Source organism: Dipteris shenzhenensis, chromosome 5 (assembly GCF_047967505.1).
Source record: "Dipteris shenzhenensis isolate YYH24624 ecotype China chromosome 5, Dip_SZ_1.0, whole genome shotgun sequence".
In the NCBI taxonomy this organism is placed as follows: domain Eukaryota; kingdom Viridiplantae; phylum Streptophyta; class Polypodiopsida; order Gleicheniales; family Dipteridaceae; genus Dipteris; species Dipteris shenzhenensis.
Window position 1 is genome coordinate 54,557,577 of NC_141600.1, and position 19,485 is coordinate 54,577,061.

At 44.0% G+C, this 19,485-nt stretch overlaps 1 protein-coding gene across 3 annotated transcripts in view; it reads left to right on the top strand.

The window, feature by feature from the left end:
* The window catches only part of LOC147902210 (DNA-binding bromodomain-containing protein), a 29,716-nt gene continuing 10,231 nt past the window's right edge, over positions 1-19,485 (top strand). For 2 of the 3 annotated variants that reach the window (XM_087374829.1, XM_087374831.1), the window contains exons 1-5: positions 1-462; positions 649-1,440; positions 1,568-1,645; positions 1,741-1,975; positions 14,636-14,914. In XM_087374829.1, the coding sequence (XP_087230955.1) occupies positions 727-1,440; positions 1,568-1,645; positions 1,741-1,975; positions 14,636-14,914 (1,306 nt within the window). In that variant the 5' untranslated portion in view covers positions 1-462; positions 649-726. The remainder of the gene's footprint in view (positions 463-648; positions 1,441-1,567; positions 1,646-1,740; positions 1,976-14,635; positions 14,915-19,485) is intronic. The other variant, XM_087374830.1, reaches the window with a different exon arrangement.

Here is a 19,485-nt window from a genome sequence, read left to right on the forward strand (position 1 = left end):
TGAGAGAGAGAATGTGTGTGCGAGAGTGTGTGAGCGTGTGTGTTTGAGAATTTTGAAATGAGCTTGGAACTTGAAATCGCCATAGCCACCCAGCCACCTTTCTTCCTCGCGCCCTTTCTTCCTCTTCATAGCTTCGCCTCAATTCTCCCCTCTTAGCTTTCTTCATCCTCTTCTCCTGCTTTTCCTGCACGTCCTCATCAGCTGCATCCACCTTATCTCCTTTTCTCATACACCTTCGCTCGATCGCTGCTTCAATTGGTCTCCCTCCTGCTTCATGCTCCCAAAAAACCCTACTTCTTGGGACAATTCTCGCCACGCCCATCCCGGGAGCCCCCCCCTCTTGCTAACTTTGCAGAGGAATTGACAATTCCGGCTTCTTCGTGATGCCAGGTGATCGACGCCAGCAATTTTTGAGCGTCAACATCGCCAATTGCCTGATCCTGAAGTCCGAGCACATGTGCGGTTAGAATCCTGCACAGCTTTGTGGATGCAATTGCTGTGATTGTGCTTTGTGGATGCATCTGTGACTGTGCTTTGACGAGCACCGCAAATGCATTGTGAGTTCCAAATCAGTTTGGCTATGATGACCTTGGCATGTGGTTGCACGGAGGAGTTGATTCAAACTTGGTAAGACTCTGTGCTGTGCAGAGGTGGCTACATCACACCTTGGAATTGCAGCCCTAGAGCAGCTCTGAAGTCGGCCAAATCTTCAAAAAATAGTCAATAATGACAAGAACGAAGGTCAAAGGAACCGTCAAAAGCAAACCATTACAAAAAGTTCATGTTTCTCCGGCTTCACAACCAACGAAGAAAAACCAGGCGGAGGTCGTTAACCAGGAGGGAAATTTCATTCCATTTGTAAGGGTCGAAAACAAGAGGAAGAGGGGCCCGAGGGGTGTAGGAAGACTGAAGCAACAGAATCCTGAGGTTTCCGGAAGCGAGCTCAGGGAAGAGGATACGTCCGTCAGTCAGGCGGATGAGGATGGGCACGACGACGAGGCAAGACCTAGTTTTTCTGCAGGCGAGACCGGAAATGACAAACACATGGATCTGATGGAGGGAGGGCAGGGGGCTCCTGCACGACGAGGTAGCTTGCGATTGAAGGTTAAACCATCTAAATTCAGGGGACAGTCTCCAGTCGGCGTGAAACCACCGGCTCCACAAGATGAGAACAATCCGGTCGCGGATTCTTCAAGGACGGAAGCTCCATCTCGCTTGTCTGGCAAGGATGGGGCCAAATCGGTGAAATCTGGCCAGAAAAATTCGAAGCGGAGTGGAGGAAGCGTGGAGGAACCGAGCTCGAAGCGGCAAGCATTGTCGAGGGATCCTGAACCCAGAACCCCAGCGAGGGAACACAGTGCCCCTTCTCCATCGCGTACAGACCGCAATTCTCACATTCGGCCGGAACAAGTGCGGAATGAACTGAAGGCTGCGCTATCGGTCGGTCCCTTACTAACAAATTCTACACGCATTAATTATCTCGACTTTGCCTTTTTAAAGCATTTCATCAAAAGCATCGTGCAATCAATCGGCAGCGCTAAAGTAATCTTCCTCTACCCGAAAATAGGTTATCAAGAAAATAATGAAGATGGAAGCAGCAGAGCCTTTCAATGCTCCTGTGGATCCAATGGCCCTTGGAATTCCCGTAAGGATTTCACTTGTCGCTTGGTAGAGAAGTTGAGGTGTTTTTGAGCAAAGTCATACATTACGTCAACTTGACTTTGCATCAGTTTCTATCAGGATTATTTTGAGGTTATCAGAAGCCCCATGGATCTGGGCACAATATGTCAAATTTTGGAGAACGGTGGGAAGTACAGAAATTCACGCCAGGTTTATGAAGATGTTCAACTTGTGTGGGCCAACTGCCGGGATTACAATCACAAAGGAGATCCTATCTTAGATCTTATGAAGAGAGTAAAGAAGAATTTCACAAAATATTGGACTGCGGCTGGTTTGTACACGGAGAAAACTTCAGGTTATTTCCTCTCTGTCTGGTGTTTTGTACTCTCATTGTTGTCTTATTAATGTATTTGTGTCCACGTTGTCAGACCCTCACTTCAAAACTATTGGGGGGTTCAGTGATTGTTTGAATTATGTTTGCACTTGTTTTGAACATAGTTATAACATTTAAGAGTCTCGTGAACATCTTTGATGTTTCATAACAATGATGAATCTTTATTATTCCATTATTGATTAGATAAATTCACCATGGCAGCTCAAGCTCATCATTAAAGTCTACATTGTGATCTTAGATAGCTTTTTTCCACAGGGTCCCGACTATGGCTGCATTGCAGCTCGGAAAGTATTGCATAACCCTTGTAACCATTTTGACCTTAAGGGTGCAAGACCTTATGAGCTCCTAGTATCCCTTTGGGCAATAAATAGCCACTTGAGAGAGTTAGAACTGTTGGTGATTTAAAAAGATTTTAACTTTTTAGTAGCCTTTTTTTAAAATCTAGGGTCTCTCAATCTGTCGTTAAAGCTTAGGGTTTTTGAATACGACAGAAGAGGCATTGCATAGCAAGGGTTTAGTATCTCTAAGAGAGGACGTATTGCTGGAAATTTGTACGTTTCGTGAAAGTTAAGAGACAATTATAGATTGTACTCTGTTATGGCCAAAAGATAGAGGATCATATGCGTATTCTAGTGAAGCAAAACTGATGGGCAAACAAGCTGCCTTTGTTTGTACCCAGGGTGGATATTCTAGTCTTATGAAGGTATATATCCATATTCTATCCCTACTAAGGTAGACTCTTCCTGTTCACCAAACTAAGTGCAAGGTGAGTCCTGCTCACCTTCTTATGCACCACTGCAGTGCAGATCTGCCTCTGTGTGAGATCTTGGAAGGCCCAATACTCCAACAGACTGAGCAAGCCTCCCCCCCCCCCCCCAGGGGTCCCCTTCCCCCGGCCTGGCCCCCCTCTCGCAAACAGGGCCCTTTTATAGGGTATACCCCTGATCTGGCTGACCCTGGGTCAGATCTGGCCAACCAGCCCTCTACTGCAACCTGTTCTCTGCGCGGCTGCTGCGGCTGCTGACTGCATGCTGCAGTCTCCTGCGCTGTTGCCAACCTGGCCCCAGTCCTGATGCGCAGCTTGTATGCTGGCCCTGCAGCCCCAAGGCCCCACATATGGTCACGTGACTGGGCCTTTTCCAGCCTAAACCTCAGCCAACATGCTGACAAGGGTGGCCTATATGGCTACCCTAAACTAATCTAAGAATGATGCCTGTCTACCATCCATGTGGCAGCCAGTCTGCTGCCCACATGGCAGCCCTAATCCATCCCCCTTCATCCCATCCTATGCTGTATGTCATTCTCCTCCTCATATGGGGGCCCACTGGTGGGGAGGACCAGTCTACTCCAACTCCATGTGCATATTACCTCTGCTAATCGCAATCATCAAGAATTTGCAGCTTGATATAAGAGGACTAGACGTACAGATTAAAGTGTAGCGTCTTTACAAGCTTCCATTCTTGCATCTCAATTGAGCCTCTAATGATTGTCATGTTCTGCAAGCTCTCATTCAGACTCTTCCAAGACTAGTGAGCAAATGCTACTCAAGTCTGCCAGTTGCATTGATATATTATCAATTGCAAGTTGTAGGCCAAAATAGGCGATTGCAGATCGCCATTTATCCCAGAAACATAGATCTCACAAGCTGAAATTTCATTGTCTTAAGCTTCACGTCCAGCTACTTAACTATGGCAAAAGCGATGTACTATGGAGTTCGTTCAATAAATTACCTGCGGGCATTTTTGGGTTAGGATTAATTAACGGTTAAGAAGGTGGTAGGACATCCATGATGTTATGTGGGTTAGGATTAATTAAAGGTCAAGAAGGTGTTAGGTAGACATTAGGTCCTAGGTTAGGACATCGGGATATAAATTTTTAAGGGGTCACATGATGTGGCAAGCCCCCACATACCCTCATCAGGGATGAAGGATGGGTGCGACATGGTAGCAACATTTGCCAGTGAATGGCGTGAGCATCCTACAGGTTGCAGGGATGTGGTTGCAGATGGCAAATCAACCTGAGTGGCAATGCTAACAATAAATAACTAAAATAATTGTCATTTGTGATTTCATGTCTTTAGAGGTGATTGTCTAGCAATAAATTGCTGTAGCACTGACTTGAACAGTAGAAGATTGAATCTGATGGATGTCTGGTGGCAGCGGAGCATCATACTCACCGACCTGCTGAAGCAATAATTGTACATAGATCTTGTTGGAGTAATATGTGAACATGTACGTCTAGCTCAAGTCCTAGTAGAATATGCAGTGGAAAATGAATCGTCCACAAGATCACACTTGAGAACTTCTAGATCCTACTTGGGAAGTGCACACATATGTATGTGTAAATGAAAACCATGCTCAGTTCTGGAATAGATAGCAAGATATGACAACCCATACTTGAATAGGAACGTCCAAGAGAGGACCCAAAATGTATTACAAAATGGTGCACTCTACCTGGACAGCAAGGTGCTGCCCAGTAGTGCTGGATCTGAGGCCACACAGTGTGGTTTAATCTGCTCCTCTGCTGCTGCGCACCTCTGATGAGGACTTCGGCTATGGGAGTAGCCCAAAACTCTACCTGTGTGTTTCTCTCACTGGATGAGCTTTACATGCATCTACTGCTGCTGCTGGTGCCTCTGTTGCACCCTACTGAAACTTTTATCTGTGTTTTCTCTGGTACAGATTGCGGGCTGCCATAGTTTTGCTACTGTCTTCTCCTGGTCGTTGTAGTTGCCTGGGGATGCTCTGCTGGAGTGCCTGAAGCAGTCTGCAATGCTGCTTTGCAAGTACACTGACTGGTACCAGTCTGCAGGCCGATAAGACCCCCACTGGCTGGGCAGGACTGAAAGTAGACCGATGCCCTTCTAATGGAGCTTCCAATCTGCTACAGCCAAGTGTAGAGATACAAGAGACGGGCTAACAGTGATGATGCAGATATATAACAAATATATAACAATATGTGTATTCACAAGCCCTCGCCCCCCTCAACATTAGCAAACTGGATGCCCAAATAGTAGTGCAACCGACCCATATCTGACATTGCAAAAAATTTCGGCAAGTCTGGCCCAGTGATAAGCATGTCATGCACATAAAGAATTAAAATCAGAAATTCTGATTCACTCTTTCGGACATAAACAGACATCGTTTACCCTTTCCCTTTTTTACTTGCTTCCAAGCTCTCTTACCATCCCTTAATCATGCACTGAAAACATGCACATCGATCTAGTGTCACACATGCGCTTTCTTTCTTGACCCTAACAACCTTTATTTTCAAACAGTAATCACAAAGCTTGGCCGTCACTTTTGCTTTAAAACCATGCCTCAAGGAACCTCGGGGTGTGGAGAAGGCTTCTCGATTGACTCACGAATCGCGTGGCTGGTAATAACGTTGTAACAGAACGTATTTGCTTCGTGTCTTTGTCTCTTCATCGAACCCCTCCAAAATGCATGAAAACTCTTGCAGTACCCTCTTCTATAATCTAATTCATTAATTCTATTGAGAGGAAGTTGACGCCATCACGAGCTCATTCCACATAGCAAATAAGCCGGCTTCAGCCCTGAGGAGTCTAGAGCCACAAGTAGAGGTTACTCTACATAAAATAATAGAAAGATCCAACTCCTGCAATCCCAAATATGGACAAGGAATCAAAATAATTACATAGAGATAGATTTAGAGAAGCGCTTAGCCCATTGAGTCAACTTATCTCTTCTCACTTGTGGCGCTGGTTTGAGGGTCTGCCTTTGAGTTGCTCCTTTTCGGCTCTGGACGGGGTTCTTTGCCTGAACTCAAGAGATATATTCTGCTTTTGTGCAAAAACGAAAGTCTCCTCGTTCCTGCTGCAGGGCCCCTGAAGAGTGCTTCAATTGTTTTTGTCTTGCCACGGAAGCTGTAACTCTTTCTTATCAACTTTGAGAATCCTTTCTTGGGATCTTAGGGATCTGCTCAGCTCAGCTCAGTTTGAGAAGAAGAGAGGAAAAAGAACGCTCTAGAAGGACAAGGGAACCATGCAAACCAAGGCCCTTATGCAAACTCCAAGACGTGGAGTGGCCTCGGGATGAAGACTTGGATTGGACTACAAAGAGAGTGAGGCCCCAAAAGAGTACGATAGAAGAAATAAAGTCGATCTTCCACACCTAAGAATTCTCCAGACAGATTATAGTGCAGCCAGTTAATGAGGGCAGTCTCCCCTTCCTCACGTGGATCATTGATTCAATCCATGTGGTGGGGTCCACTCCATCATTCACGTGCATGTACCTTGACCAAACCATGCACATCCATTAGCTCATTCCAAGGTCATTTCCAATTCACTTAATTAATCACATTGCATTCACATTTTTATCATTAGACTGTTAGAGATCGACCAACAAAGGGTACGCACAGCGGAAGATTGATAGAATAGACCAAGAGCTCACACAGTGTGTTGGTGTGGGTGGAATGAGAAACTTCTTTACTTAATGTGCTTCACATAGGTGTGTTGTGTAGACTAGCAAATAGACAGCGAACCAAGACATATATAGAATCCACCAAAAGAATATATTTCCGTCCAAAGCTATGGACACAATACAAGAGATTGAGATCCCGAGTCCCACGTGGATGTGGTTCTCTGATCTTACCAAAAGGTTCTTCTACTATTTGCCAAATACCTCTGGATCTCTGAGCCTGCGTGTTCCACCTTGAGCGTATGTAGACTCTCAGTCCAAAGATCTTAGCACCTTGCTGCCCTAGTAGACAGCGTAGGGTTCAGCCCTGTGAGTTAAGTCTGCAGCACCACCTCCAGCACTCCTTTCCCTCCTCGTTGTAGGCCTAAGGATGAGGGTAACCTGCTCCTTTCTGCTCCTTTGATGGCTGACTCGATGCATAACTGAGGCACAAAGGCCTCCTTTTATAGGGCCCAAGGCCCCCTTCGAACTGACTGACCAGCCCCTCTTGCTGGCCGACTTTCTGCCCCTCCAATCGACCCCACCAGCCCTTGTTTATGGGGCTGTGGGCACACTTTTTAGGGCTGTGTGCTGGCCGACCTGGTTGGCTAGTTGACCACAGCCAGCCCAGCCCTATAAGGGCAAGACATGGCCCCACTTGCAGTCCCCTTTGCTGCTCCACATGGCTACCTGGGTGCCCTGCATACCTACGTGTCATGTGCACGGATTGTATCTGATGTGTGCTTAGGCGCATAGGACTAGCTTTGATAGCTTGGGGAAGCTAGTGGCTAGGCATGCGATTCTCATGATGGGTTGCAAGGGCAATTGACGAGTTAGGGTTCCAGCTTTTTTTAGCGGCACTGGGCCAGAGCCTATATAAGGGGCCCAGGGGTTCAGTTTTTTTTAAAATGCAAGTCAGAACAGGTCTAGCTCTTCCTTGCTGGTTTGGATCCTGGATCGTGTTACAGACGCGCACCTGCTTTCTAGCGTAGCCCGGATTCCCAGTGCAGCCCTGAGGCCGTATGGGCGCCTTCTAGTGGTATGGGACGCCAAGAGGTTGTGGGCTGGTTGGATGTAGATGTTCGTGCCCAGCCTGTGGCTTTGAAGTGTAGGGTCGAGTTTTTAGTTGGAAAGCTCATGGATGCACTTGCATGCAGGCATTGACCCTGAGAGAGGGAAATTTCCGTCATATTGAGGAGAGATGGCAAAAAAGCAACTTTGCTTTTCCGCCAAGCAACCCCTAAAAGCAAGCATCTAGATTTGGATGGCCTTGCTTTTTAAAAGCTAGGGCACCAATTGGGACAAAAGCCCATGAATTCTTTGTTTAGTGGGGTCACTCCTGCCACCCCACCACTCCTATATCGTCATCCTTTCCTGCGTGATCGCTGCTTTTAGCCGCGTACGGATTGCACGCGTGAAAACTAAGAAACAAACTTCAACAACAACAATGGGGAGGCTAGAATGCCCCTGCTAAGTGACAAACAGTACACAGCACGCCCACTAACCCAATTGCCTTGGCGCCCCTTTCCGTATTTATTTAATGCTTCTGAATGGAAATGCTTTACACCAGGGGTTCACCCCTGCACTCACCCCTGCACTGTTTCTCTTTGCAATCCTTTGTTTGTATCCAATCCAAATGCACCACTAGAACCCAACTGGCAAGGCAATCTTAGGCATCCACTTCTGACTTGACCCAACTGGTAGGCATCTAGGCATCCACCAACCCACTAGCAAACTGTACCCAAGCAGCCTCAAGGCTTTCACATGCATCACACTGTCCCTCTGGCCTTTCCCTGAGTGTTTACTTACGCCCGTGGGGACCAGAAAAGACTCCAAACACAAGAAAAACATTGCAGCTAGCTTCAAAACGAGAAACAACAATCAACAGAAAGACCAAAACCAAGTACCCGCTGTCCTTGGCAGAGGGGCAAGCTCAATCCTCGTGCCTATCCCCTGACTAGGCTCCTAGCAGGGGGCAGGTGTCTTCCAGCTTTAGGGAGAAGAGCAATAGAGCAAAAAGAAGGCGGAAGGAAGACTAACAAAGAGCTGAAGAGGTTGTGGTCCACTTATCTGCCCCGAAGTGACTGCCTCGGAGCCCGTGCCAAAAATTTGAACTGGGAAGCATGCTAGTCTTCGAATGCAAGACTCCTCGAAATGCATGACACGTGTCCGTTCCGCTTCTCGAGAGGCATGCCTCAGGTCCATGCAGTCCGTATGCCTGCAGCAAATGCTCCGTACGGCCTGCCTTGGGATTTGCGACAGCAACTGGGCTGCTTCGGGTGAGTGCAGGAGGTAGGGAAGGAGATAGGGCAGCCACAAATGCGGGTATAGAGCAACAAATGCAGCTGGAAGAGCCAGAAAATGCAACAAAATCTGCCTAGAGAGCTTTTGCTAGGCCCTGGAACGCTCCCAAGAGGGTGAGGGGAGAGAGATGGTAGGTGGTAGAAGGGCATGCATGTGCATGCATGACACTTGGCCCTTCATTAAAGCTCTAACCCACCTAACCAAGGACAACTTTGGTTGTCTTTGGGCCCAACTTTTAGACCCCCCTCTAGTGCCTTTGCCTTGCCCCTAGGACCTAGTGGTGCACCTAGACTTTGCCCCTAGGAACTTCTAGGAAGTTTGCACTTCCTCTAGCCAATCCCTCACAGCCGAACTGTTACTAGACTTAACCACGATTAACCCCGGATTAAGCGTGGGTTGAGTTACAAAATACTTTACATCACTTTTCACGTCCTCGTGACACTCCCCTATGTTTGAACGGGATATGGAAGGGGACAACTATGATGTTTATGAGGACTTGGTTACAAAGGATGCCTTCAACCAATTTGGATGAAAAGTTTGTGCTCCTAAATTCAAACCATGACCAGCTGTTCCAGCAAATTGTTGCCATGCAGTCCCAGCTTCAAACCTTGACCCACATGGATGCGATGGCTTCTGTTCTTGGGCCCAATATTACCCCAAAGCAATTCACGGGGGAACTGAAAGATCGGAAGATACCTGGCTGCATAAATGGCAGGTCCACTTCAATTTTCACCCCTACCTGCAGGACAAGCGTATACAGTTAGGAGTTGGTTATCTAGCCGAGAAGGCTCTACTCTGGTGGAAGGAACTGAGGCGTCAGCCATCCACCCGGGCAGAGTTCGAACAAGCCTTTAGAACTGAGTTTCTAAAAAAGGAAGATGATTATGACATTGTGTTAAGTTTAAGGCCTTGGATATGACCACACAGAGTCTCACTTTCGAGACCTATCTTCAAAAATTGTGTGACCTTCAGACCTGCGCTACAAAGATGGAACCCTGCTCCAAAAGTCAAGATAGTGGCTATGGCTGCTCTCTTTTCCTGTTTTGCAGAAGCTATTGCTGCTTATTGCTCTCTCTTTAGTTGATGCCAGATAACAGGGCAGCTCTGAAATTGCTTGCCTTTGTTTTACAGCCGTTTTCAGAGCTGCCTTTAGCTTCAAGCCCTCTTTTTGAAATTGTTCCTTTGCCTTATTTGCCCTCTTTGCAAATTTGCATCTTGTAGAATCTGCAAATGGGAAGACAAAAAGGACTAGAATGGGAATTTCTAGAGGCCTTAAAGCCTTTGGGGAAGGCCCAATACACTTGTAAATGTAAATATTGCCCTCATTCGTGGGATGGAGGACCGACCCGTATAAGGGCACATTTTCTTGGGCTTGGGGGTTGGGGGTTGAGAAGTGTACCGCTCCCCCTGAAAATGTGAAAGATACTTGTTGAAGATTGCAAGCAAAGGCAGCTCTGAAAACGGCTGCAAAACAGCTTGATGAAGATGTGGCTGATTTGGGGGATGCCTCAGTGAGTGGTACTGCAAGTTGAAATGCATGTGCCAGTGCATATGAGCCAAAACAAAAGAAGCAAAAGAAGTCAAAGGGACCCTTGGCCAAGGCATGGGAGTCACAGGCATGGAAGGATGAACACATTGCTCTCCGTCGTTTTTTCTTTGCAAAGGATATTCCTCATTGGAAGGTGAGGAGTCCTTATTTTTTGGAGATGGTTCGTGCCATTGGCGAAGTTGGGCCTACCTTCAAGCCTCCATCCTACAATGTTTTGCGCACAAAGGAGCTTACTAATGAAGCAGTATGCATAGATCAAGAGATGCTACAGTTCTAGGATAAGTGGAAAAAATATGGCTGCAGCATAACTTGTGATGGCTGGTCTGACACTCGGCGCTGGCCTATAATCAATATTGTGGTCTCATGCATATTTGGCTCAGTCTTCTTGAAGTCCGTGGACACAAGTGGGCAATATAAGTTAGGAGAGTACATCTTTGAGATACTGAAAGATGTCATTCTTGATGTTGGGGCTGAAAATGTGGTGCAGGTGTGTATGGACAATGCATCTAACTATGTGCAGGCCGGAGAATTGGTGGAGTAAGAGTGGCCTCTTATTTTCTATACTAGATGCACATGCCATTGCCTTGACCTCCTATTTGAGGACATTGGAAAGCTTGCATGGGTAAAGCCAGTGTTGGTACATGCTAACATGATTGTGACATTTGTTACCCAGAAACACACTGTGTAAGCAATGTATAGAAAATTCAGCAAGAAGGAATTGGTGAAACCAGCACAAACATGGTTTGCTTACATGTTTATCATGTTAGCAAACTTGTTGGATGAGAGGGTATACAATGGATTGCGCCGCATGGTTGTCAGCGATGATTATTGTAGTGGTTGTCAGTGATGATTAGCCTTCTTCTTTAGTGCTAGCCTTCGTCATGGCTGAGTTTGCCCTTCACCTCCGGAGTGCCGATAGAAACTCAGTTGTATAAATGGATGCTCAAGTATGTGTGGGTGTGTGGATTTGTATGTGTGAGAGCATACTTTTATACTATGGTCTACACCCACTGTTGGGCGCTGATGACGTCAGTGGGGATGTCATAGTAGCTAGTCCCTACTATGCGTGATGGAGTTTATGGTTTTCAATTTTATGAGTGACTCTCGTGAGATTGAAACTACACTATGTTGTGTTTTTAGAGGATGAGTTTGGGAATGTTCCTGGATTCATCTAGGTATATGCTTCTGCCATATTAGCGGACATGCAAATTTCACCTTGTGAAGTTTTCGTCCAAGTTGCGGCCTGTTGGTATTGCGATAATTCTTTCTATCTTAAATGGTGTGTTGCCCTATCAGCTAGATTTAGATTTAGATGCTCGTTTGGGAGAGACTAAAATGAAATCGTTTAGACTTCACAAGAGTTGTAGCTTGAATGAAGAGATTTGGACTAATTTTTGATTAGCCTTCTTTTTTAGTGCTAGCCTTTGTCATGGCTGAGTTCGCCCTTCACCTCTGGAGTGCTGACAGAAACTCAGTACGAAGACTTTGTATAAATGGATGCTCAAGTATGTGTGGGTGTGTGGATTTGTATGTGTGAGAGCATACTTTTATACTATGGTCTACACCCACTGTTGGGCGCTGATGACGTCAGTGGGGATGTCATAGTAGCTAGTCCCTACTATGCGTGATGAAGTTTATGGTTTTCAATTTTATGAGTGACTCTCGTGAGATTGAAACTACACTATGTTGTGTTTTTAGAGAATGAGTTTGGGAATGTTCCTGGATTCATCTAGGTATATGCTTTTGCCGTATTAGCGGACATGCAAATTTCACCTTGTGAAGTTTTCGTCCAAGCTGCGGCCTGTTGGTATTGCGATAATTCTTTCTATCTTAAATAGTGCGTTGCCCTATCAGCTAGATTTAGATTTAGATGCTCGTTTGGGAGAGACTAAAATGAAATCGTTTAGACTTCACAAGTAGTTGTAGCTTGAATGAAGAGAGTTGGACTACTTTTTGATTAGCCTTTTTAGTGCTAGCCTTCGTCATGGCTGAGTTTGCCCTTCACCTCCGGAGTGCTGACGAAAACTCAGTACGAAGACTTTGTATAAATGGATGCTCAAGTATGTGTGGGTGTGTGGATTTGTATGTGTGAGAGCATACTTTTATACTATGGTCTACACCCATTGTTGGGTGCTGATGACGTCAGTGGGGATGTCATAGTAGCTAGTCCCTACTATGCGTGATGGAGTTTATGGTTTTCAATTTTATGAGTGACTCTCGTGAGATTGAAACTGCACTATGTTGTGTTTTTAGAGGATGAGTTTGGGAATGTTCCTAGATTCATCTAGGTATATATGATTATTGCAGGAAGATGGTGTCACGCACTATGAAAGCACAACGGGTGTCTTCTATTATATTGGGTGCTTCATTTTGGCAGGATGCAAGACTCATTGTGAAGCTTTGTGCACCTATTTTGAAGATCCTTCACTTGGCTGATAGGGAAGGGGCTACCATGGGACTTGTATATGAGCTCACTGATCGGATGGTAGAGAAGATAGCAACTATTGATGGGATCGACTCCTCAAAGCTTGCTGATGTTAGAGCCTTGTGTGTTGACAGGTGAGATATGATGCACTCTCCATTACATGCGGCAGCTTGTGTTCTCCATCCTATTTGGAGAGGAAAATTTCCAAATGGTGACAAGGAGGTGCATGATGGGTGTATGGATGTCATAGAGCAGTAAAAGAAGGAATAGACTGCTTCCAAAGAATACATAGAAATTAGTATACATCCATACTTATTTTTCTGATTTTTTGGGGTTAAAATTAGGGTCACGTATGTTTCAGCCCCAGGGGCTGAACCATACTCCAATCATACTTCCGTACTCGTATGACGCATGCGTATGTAACTTATGGAAAAAACACTGATTGTATCTGATGTGTGCTTAGGCGCACAGGACTAGCTTTGATAGCCTGGGGAGGCTAGTGGCTAGGCAGGCGATTCTCAGGCTGGATTGCAAGGGCAACGGACGAGTTAGGGTTCCAGCTTTTTTTAGTGGCATTGGGCTAGAGCTTATATAAGGGGCCTAGGGGTTCAGTTTTCATTCACGCAAGTCAGAGCAGGTCTAGCTCTTCCTTGCTGGTCTGGATCGTAGATCGTGTTGCGGACACGCACCTGCTTTCTAGCGTAGCCTGGATTCCCAGCGCAGTCCTGAGGCCCTATGGGCTCCTTCGGGTGGTATGGGGAGGTTGTGGACTGGTTGGATGCAGATGTTTGTGCCAGCAGCCCAACCTGTGGCTCAGGGGGATGTTCGAGTTCTACGGGTCCTGAACCCGTGAGCATCATGGTTGGGTGGTGAGCATGCCTGCGCCTCTCTTTATGGTTCTATGATTGTTGGTTTGTGCTTGTGTGCAGGTCTGGATTTCCAAGAGCGATTGTGGTCGTGTCACGGCCTTCCTGCCAAGCCTAGTGCAGGCTATAGATCTGCCCACAAACCTGTCCATAGATAGGCACCTTTCCTGCTGCAGCACCCCGCATTGTGTCCCAGCGCCATCTTGCTGCTCTTCAGCTGCCTCCTGCCAGGCTAGATCCAAGGCTAGATGCCCTGCCATCTTTCCTGCACATAAGCTCCTTGTGATGCAGCCTCTGTTTGCTGTGAGGTGCTGCCCATGTGGCAGCCCCCTCTCTCTTTGTTCTCTGGTCATATCTTGCCATAGGTCTCCCTCCCCCATGCTCTCCTCATTTGGGGGCTTATAGATGGAGAGGTGACCTTTCCAACATAGACTTGAATTCTCTTGGGTCAAATTTATATTTTCTTTCTCTCTCTCTTTTTCTCAGAATCGAGTGGAAGCCTCAAGGTATGTTACACCTAGTTGGTGATGCATAGAATAATGCTTTTAGAAACAGAAGTGGGATTCGAAAGGTGGATGCTGGAGTGTACAGCTGCAGTTTGTTATCGAGTACTTGTTCAGATTGTAAACTCTTCGGCATGACTTGTCACTTAGAACTAGGTAGTTGCATGGCTTGGAATTTTAGTTTTTTTCATACCTTATGATTTCAAGTTGAAATAACGTGGGCTACTGTATAGACCATCCATTGTACTTGTCTGGCAGTTTATTTATTTGGGCTATGGGCTTTGAGTTTTAATCATTAACAAACCTTTTAAACTCTTTAGGTGTTTTCTTTTTGTGCTCTTGGATTGGATAATACAGTGTCACTGTCAGTGTTGAAAGGGGGATCCGGTGTACTTGTGATGTTTTGTCTTTGTTTGTTCTTGTCTGTTAATTTCTTTGGACTTCAAAGGCTGTTGCATTTATGATACTTCATATTTTGTCTTTGTTGCACACGGCAATTGTAGAGAAGAAGTACATGGACTAAAAGAAGACCTGGTTTGGTGTTGTGTACTTGTAGCCTCTGTTGAACAGGTTCCAGGTGAAAGTAAGGCCAAGGAGGCAAGTCTATATTCTGATAACATTGAAACAGGATTTCATCATATTGGCTCTAATTTTGGGGAGCAGGAGGAGTCTTTGGACATTTTAAATGATGATCTCAATGTAAACGTCCATAAGCGTGTAGAACCAAAAATAATTTCTGTGTACAAGGCACACGGGAGTAAGGCTAAGAAGAGAAGGCAGGAACAACTGGAGGGTCGCTCAGAACAGTCACTGCAGGCTGGACATCTGCTGGAAGGTAAATTTCCAAGTGTTTCCATGTCCAGTAGGGAAGTCAGATCTTACTTGAGATCTGTCCAAGCTGTTGGTGGGTTGCTCAGGCAATTGATTTGTTTATTTAACTACCATGCAGTTGTTTCAGCTAGAATGTGGATAAAACGTTGTAGTGGTTTGTATGCATAGTCTTAAAGTTTGCATTTGGCAGAACAATGTCTGTGTCAGATATGATGGAATGCATAGTTCAGAGTCTCAAGAGTGGTGCTTTTGTCTTTTGAAAAGAGCTAGTGGATGAACATTTATACATTGTACAACAAGAAAATCTTGGTTGTAAGGAGTAATGACATAAATACAGGTGATTTTTGTGTGCATGCGAAAATAATATATGAATGCAGCTGTATCATTATTTTGACTTCAATGAGTCCGCTTTTCGAAGCCTGGAGGAGAACTTCAAGTAGTTGTTCTCATCAAGACTTGTAGAAGTGGCAAATGGGTTTAGAACTTGTTACAATTATGTTGCAGTCCACACAGAAAAGGGATTCCGGGTCATCAATTCACTTTCTTTTGGTAAACTTTGGAAATGAAACTTACCATCACTTGGAATTCACCAGTAATGGAGAGGCTTGCTTACCTGGTTTTAACCAGAGATTGTCTTTTGAATTAGTTCGTCATGAGGCTGCAGATGTCCTACTAAAGAAGGTTGTTAAAGTGAGGATATGTGACAGTATAAATGTCAGAAAATGAGGGTCAATTCCCCGTTTGTAAGCCCCCAAATGCTGAGAGCATGGGGGAGTGACACCTGTAGAGAAATAGGGGGCAGGAAGAGGGGGAGAGAGGCTGCTGCCACATGGAGTTCCTTCTTGTATTTAATGAAGGTTGCCCTTTAGGGCAGACCTTTCCCGCAGAGGAGAGCCATGGTGTTGGCTATCCTGTAGGCCACACATGAGCAAAGCCATGGGGCATGAATACAGTGATTATATGGTTCTTAGAGATGGGCATAAGGGGCTGCTCATAGGCCTGCATGACGGCAGGCAGGAAGCCTCAGATGGGGAAGAGGGCTGGGGCAAAGCTTGCCAAACTGGACCTGGCGAGGGCCCTTACATGTGGTTGGCCAGTTCACAGACTCCATTGGATTTCAAAATATTACGGCTCTCACTGTATATACAAATAAATTACCAACCATTCTGCTTCCCTTTTAAAGTCATTTTTTCCGCTCTTCCACTAGACTGGTGCTCCTATTGCTTTTCCCTCCGACTAAGCTTTTACTTGGTACCACTTCAAAAGCCCTTTCCCCTTCTTCAAAAGTCTTTCCTTTTCCCTCTCCGTGCACTTCGATACCACTCCCCCCCCTTGACATGTAGTTAGATTTAGATTTGGGAGGGGTGCCTTGAGCATTTCTCCACGTGAGTCATTGTACTTCCATGTTTTCTCTCTTCGCAAACTAGCTGGTCTATGTTATCGGTTTAGTTTCCTTAAAATAAAAGGAAGAAGGATGGGGACCTCGTCTTTTAGGGAAGATTGATAGGAAGATTTTCTTCATATGAATATTTTGTTTGATTGGACTTATTCTAGTCTTACAAAGGTATATTTTTCTATCACCTTAGCGGACATGCAAATTCTTTGAATTTTCGTCCAAGTGGTGATCAGCTGTTCAACTACATCGTTTTACTTACGCGGAAGCCCCAACAGCTAAACTTATTATCATTTATTCTTATTATTATTTTAATCCTTTTCTTTTTGTTTAATAATTTAATTTTAATTTTATTATTCTCTCTCTCTCTCTCTCTCTCAATTTTAATTTTTTTTTAAAAAAATTATTTCTTTAAAAAGTGTGCTTTTGCGTTTTGTTTTAGTTGCTCTCCTTGGTTTATTTCATTGTATGACCGCTTTATTTTTTATTTTATTTTATTTATTTATTTTATTTTTAAAATTATTGGTAACTTTCCTTTTCTCTCTCTTTTTCTTTGGTGCTTCTAGGTTGATTAAGCTCTTACAGTGGCCTTGGGGCCTTGGCTAACCCTAACTGTAATCGCCAGTTTTGGGGTATATTGGCTTAGCGATACATGCTATGATGAATTTACCTTTTGGAAACCAACAGGGCGATCTCGTGGGATGTCATCTGGCTCCTGTGACATTCCCTTGTAGTAGTAAGGGAGGAGTTACCTTGGGACGAGTAATGACTATGCAAGCAAGCCCCCCCCTAAATACTAGTCTCGCTCCTGCTAGAATTAGGGGATATAGCAAGGGAGAAACTGCCTTGGGATGGGCAGGGACAGTGCAAGCAAGTTCCCCAATGTTGGATCGTTTGGTAGGTGATTTAGTTGGGTCCTAGCTCGGTAAATCAAAACAAAAAAGTTAGAAGAAACATATATAGAGAAAGGTTTAACTTTTTAGCTAGGTCAAACATGAATAATCTTCATGATTTTGGGGAAGGTAACATTAATTGGTCTAACTTTAAGGCTTTATTAGTTAGCACTCATTATACTAATAATAACATAAGAATTCTTAATAAACTAAGACGTCTTAGAAACAAGCATCTCAAGACTTCTGTTTCTATTAGTCCTATTCATGCCACACAAGTAATTTATGTTGTCTATAACATACATAGTAGTAATATGCTTTATGTAGGACAAACCTATAGGACAGCTTTTATTCGTTTTCAAGAACATGTTAGGGAAGCTAGAAAAGTTCATAGGAAGAATTCCTTAATTGAGAATTCAAAACCCTTATATGCGGCAATGGCAAAGTCTGGTTTCGAATCTTTTTGTTGCTTTCCCATTGAGCATATAGAGGGCCATTTTAATAATGCCAAGGATTTTTACAAGGCTGCTCGTCCTCGTGAATTGTTTTGGATGAGAACTTTACACACTTTCTTTCTCCCAAGAGGTTTTAATTTGGAAGGAAAATCAACTCTTCGTAAAAATAAAAGAACCTCTAAAAAGAACCCTTTGATGTGGAGAACTCATATCAAGCCCTTTAACATTCCTCATTACCAAGATAGTCATACACCTAACATTGTATGGAAACCTAAAGTTATGTCACGAGGTTTGTCCTAGCTCTCCTACAATCTCACATGTTGTTCGTGAGTTGCCTCCCTCACTTCCTCTTCCTCCACTTCTCCCTCCTTTAGTTTCTTTAACTTCCTCAGTTCCAAGAGTTTTTGCTTCTCGAGACTATAAAAGAAGACTACTCTACCTAGATAGATTAATGTCTTTGGGTCTTTTTTCAATAAAAGTTTTTGAAAAATATAATGTCAAAGTTCTTTTTAAACTTCAATACACCTTGGAAAACTTCTCTTTTGAGGATTTGAATCTAAATAAGCTCCATTATATACAACTTAAAACTTCGTTGGATTGCTTCTTAAAAGTAAAAGCTTCCTTTTAAAGCAAAGAAGTCTATCTAAATAAGGAACTCTTGATTTGTATTTGTACTTCTCCCTCACTTGACAAGATAGGCTTAAACTCAATTTTGAAGTCTCCTGACGTAATGGATTCTCTCCCTCATTTTGTGAGAAGAATTTGGAAGCATCCAGTAGTAGCTTGGAAGTATGTAAAAACTTTAGGACAAAATTCTTTCAACTATGGAGAAATAGGTAAAAGGTTTTTAGAGCATTCAAAATCTTCTATCCTTAGAGAACCTTGTTGTTGTAAAAGTAAGAGATTCCAAAGCTTTATTGATGCTGATTTAGGACATGTAGTCACAGCTGATACCTCAATTTTGTCTCAATTTTACTTTCTAGTAACTTAAGAGACCTTTTCATGAAAGGCACGAAATTTCGATTGTACTCTTTTAAAGAGTCTTGCCTTTTAAAAGCTATCGATAAGGGAATCTCAAAGTTTGTTTTGCAATTAGAAGAATGTTTAGGAGTTCAAAATATCTTATCAGAATTGAAGGGGAACATTTTGAAGAAAGTTGCTTTGAAACTAGAAGAAGTCCCTTCGGTTAATTGCTCAAAGTAAAGTAACCATCTTTCTAAAGAAGATGAAACTCTTCTTCGAAAATTCCATAGGAATTTTGTCATTTCTTATATGGACAAATGTTCCAATAACTTTGTTTTTATTTGCAAAAGTTTTACTTAGAATGTCTTTTGAGAGAAGTGAACTCGCTTGCCAAAACTTACGCCCCTGCCTTAGTTTCTCAAAAGGATTTGATCTCAAAACATCAAAGTTTTTGCAAGTCTTCTGGGTTTGTTTGCAATACAAGTATACCTTCTCTTTGTGCTGCTTGGAAGTTTCACAAAACTCCCAAAAAGCCAAGATTTATTGCAACTGCTTGTGAGACTACTTTGACGGATGTCTCTAAATGGCTAAGCTACTGCTTCAAAGCCATGTTGCCTAGTGTCCATGAACTTTGGAGGGACTTATTAAAAGAGGCAGATGTCCCCTCGCACTCAAGCTGGATTTTAAATGACTCTGTAGGAGTGATTCCTGTTGTAAAATTTTTTGATTCCTCTCGAAGCATTCAGGAAAAAGAGTCTCCTATTCTCCTTCAAACCTATGATTTTACGACGCTTTACACAAAGATTGAGCTGGAAGACCTGAAGTTTAGAATAAAAAAGCTAGTGGCTGAAGTTTTCAATCTGAGAGTTGACAA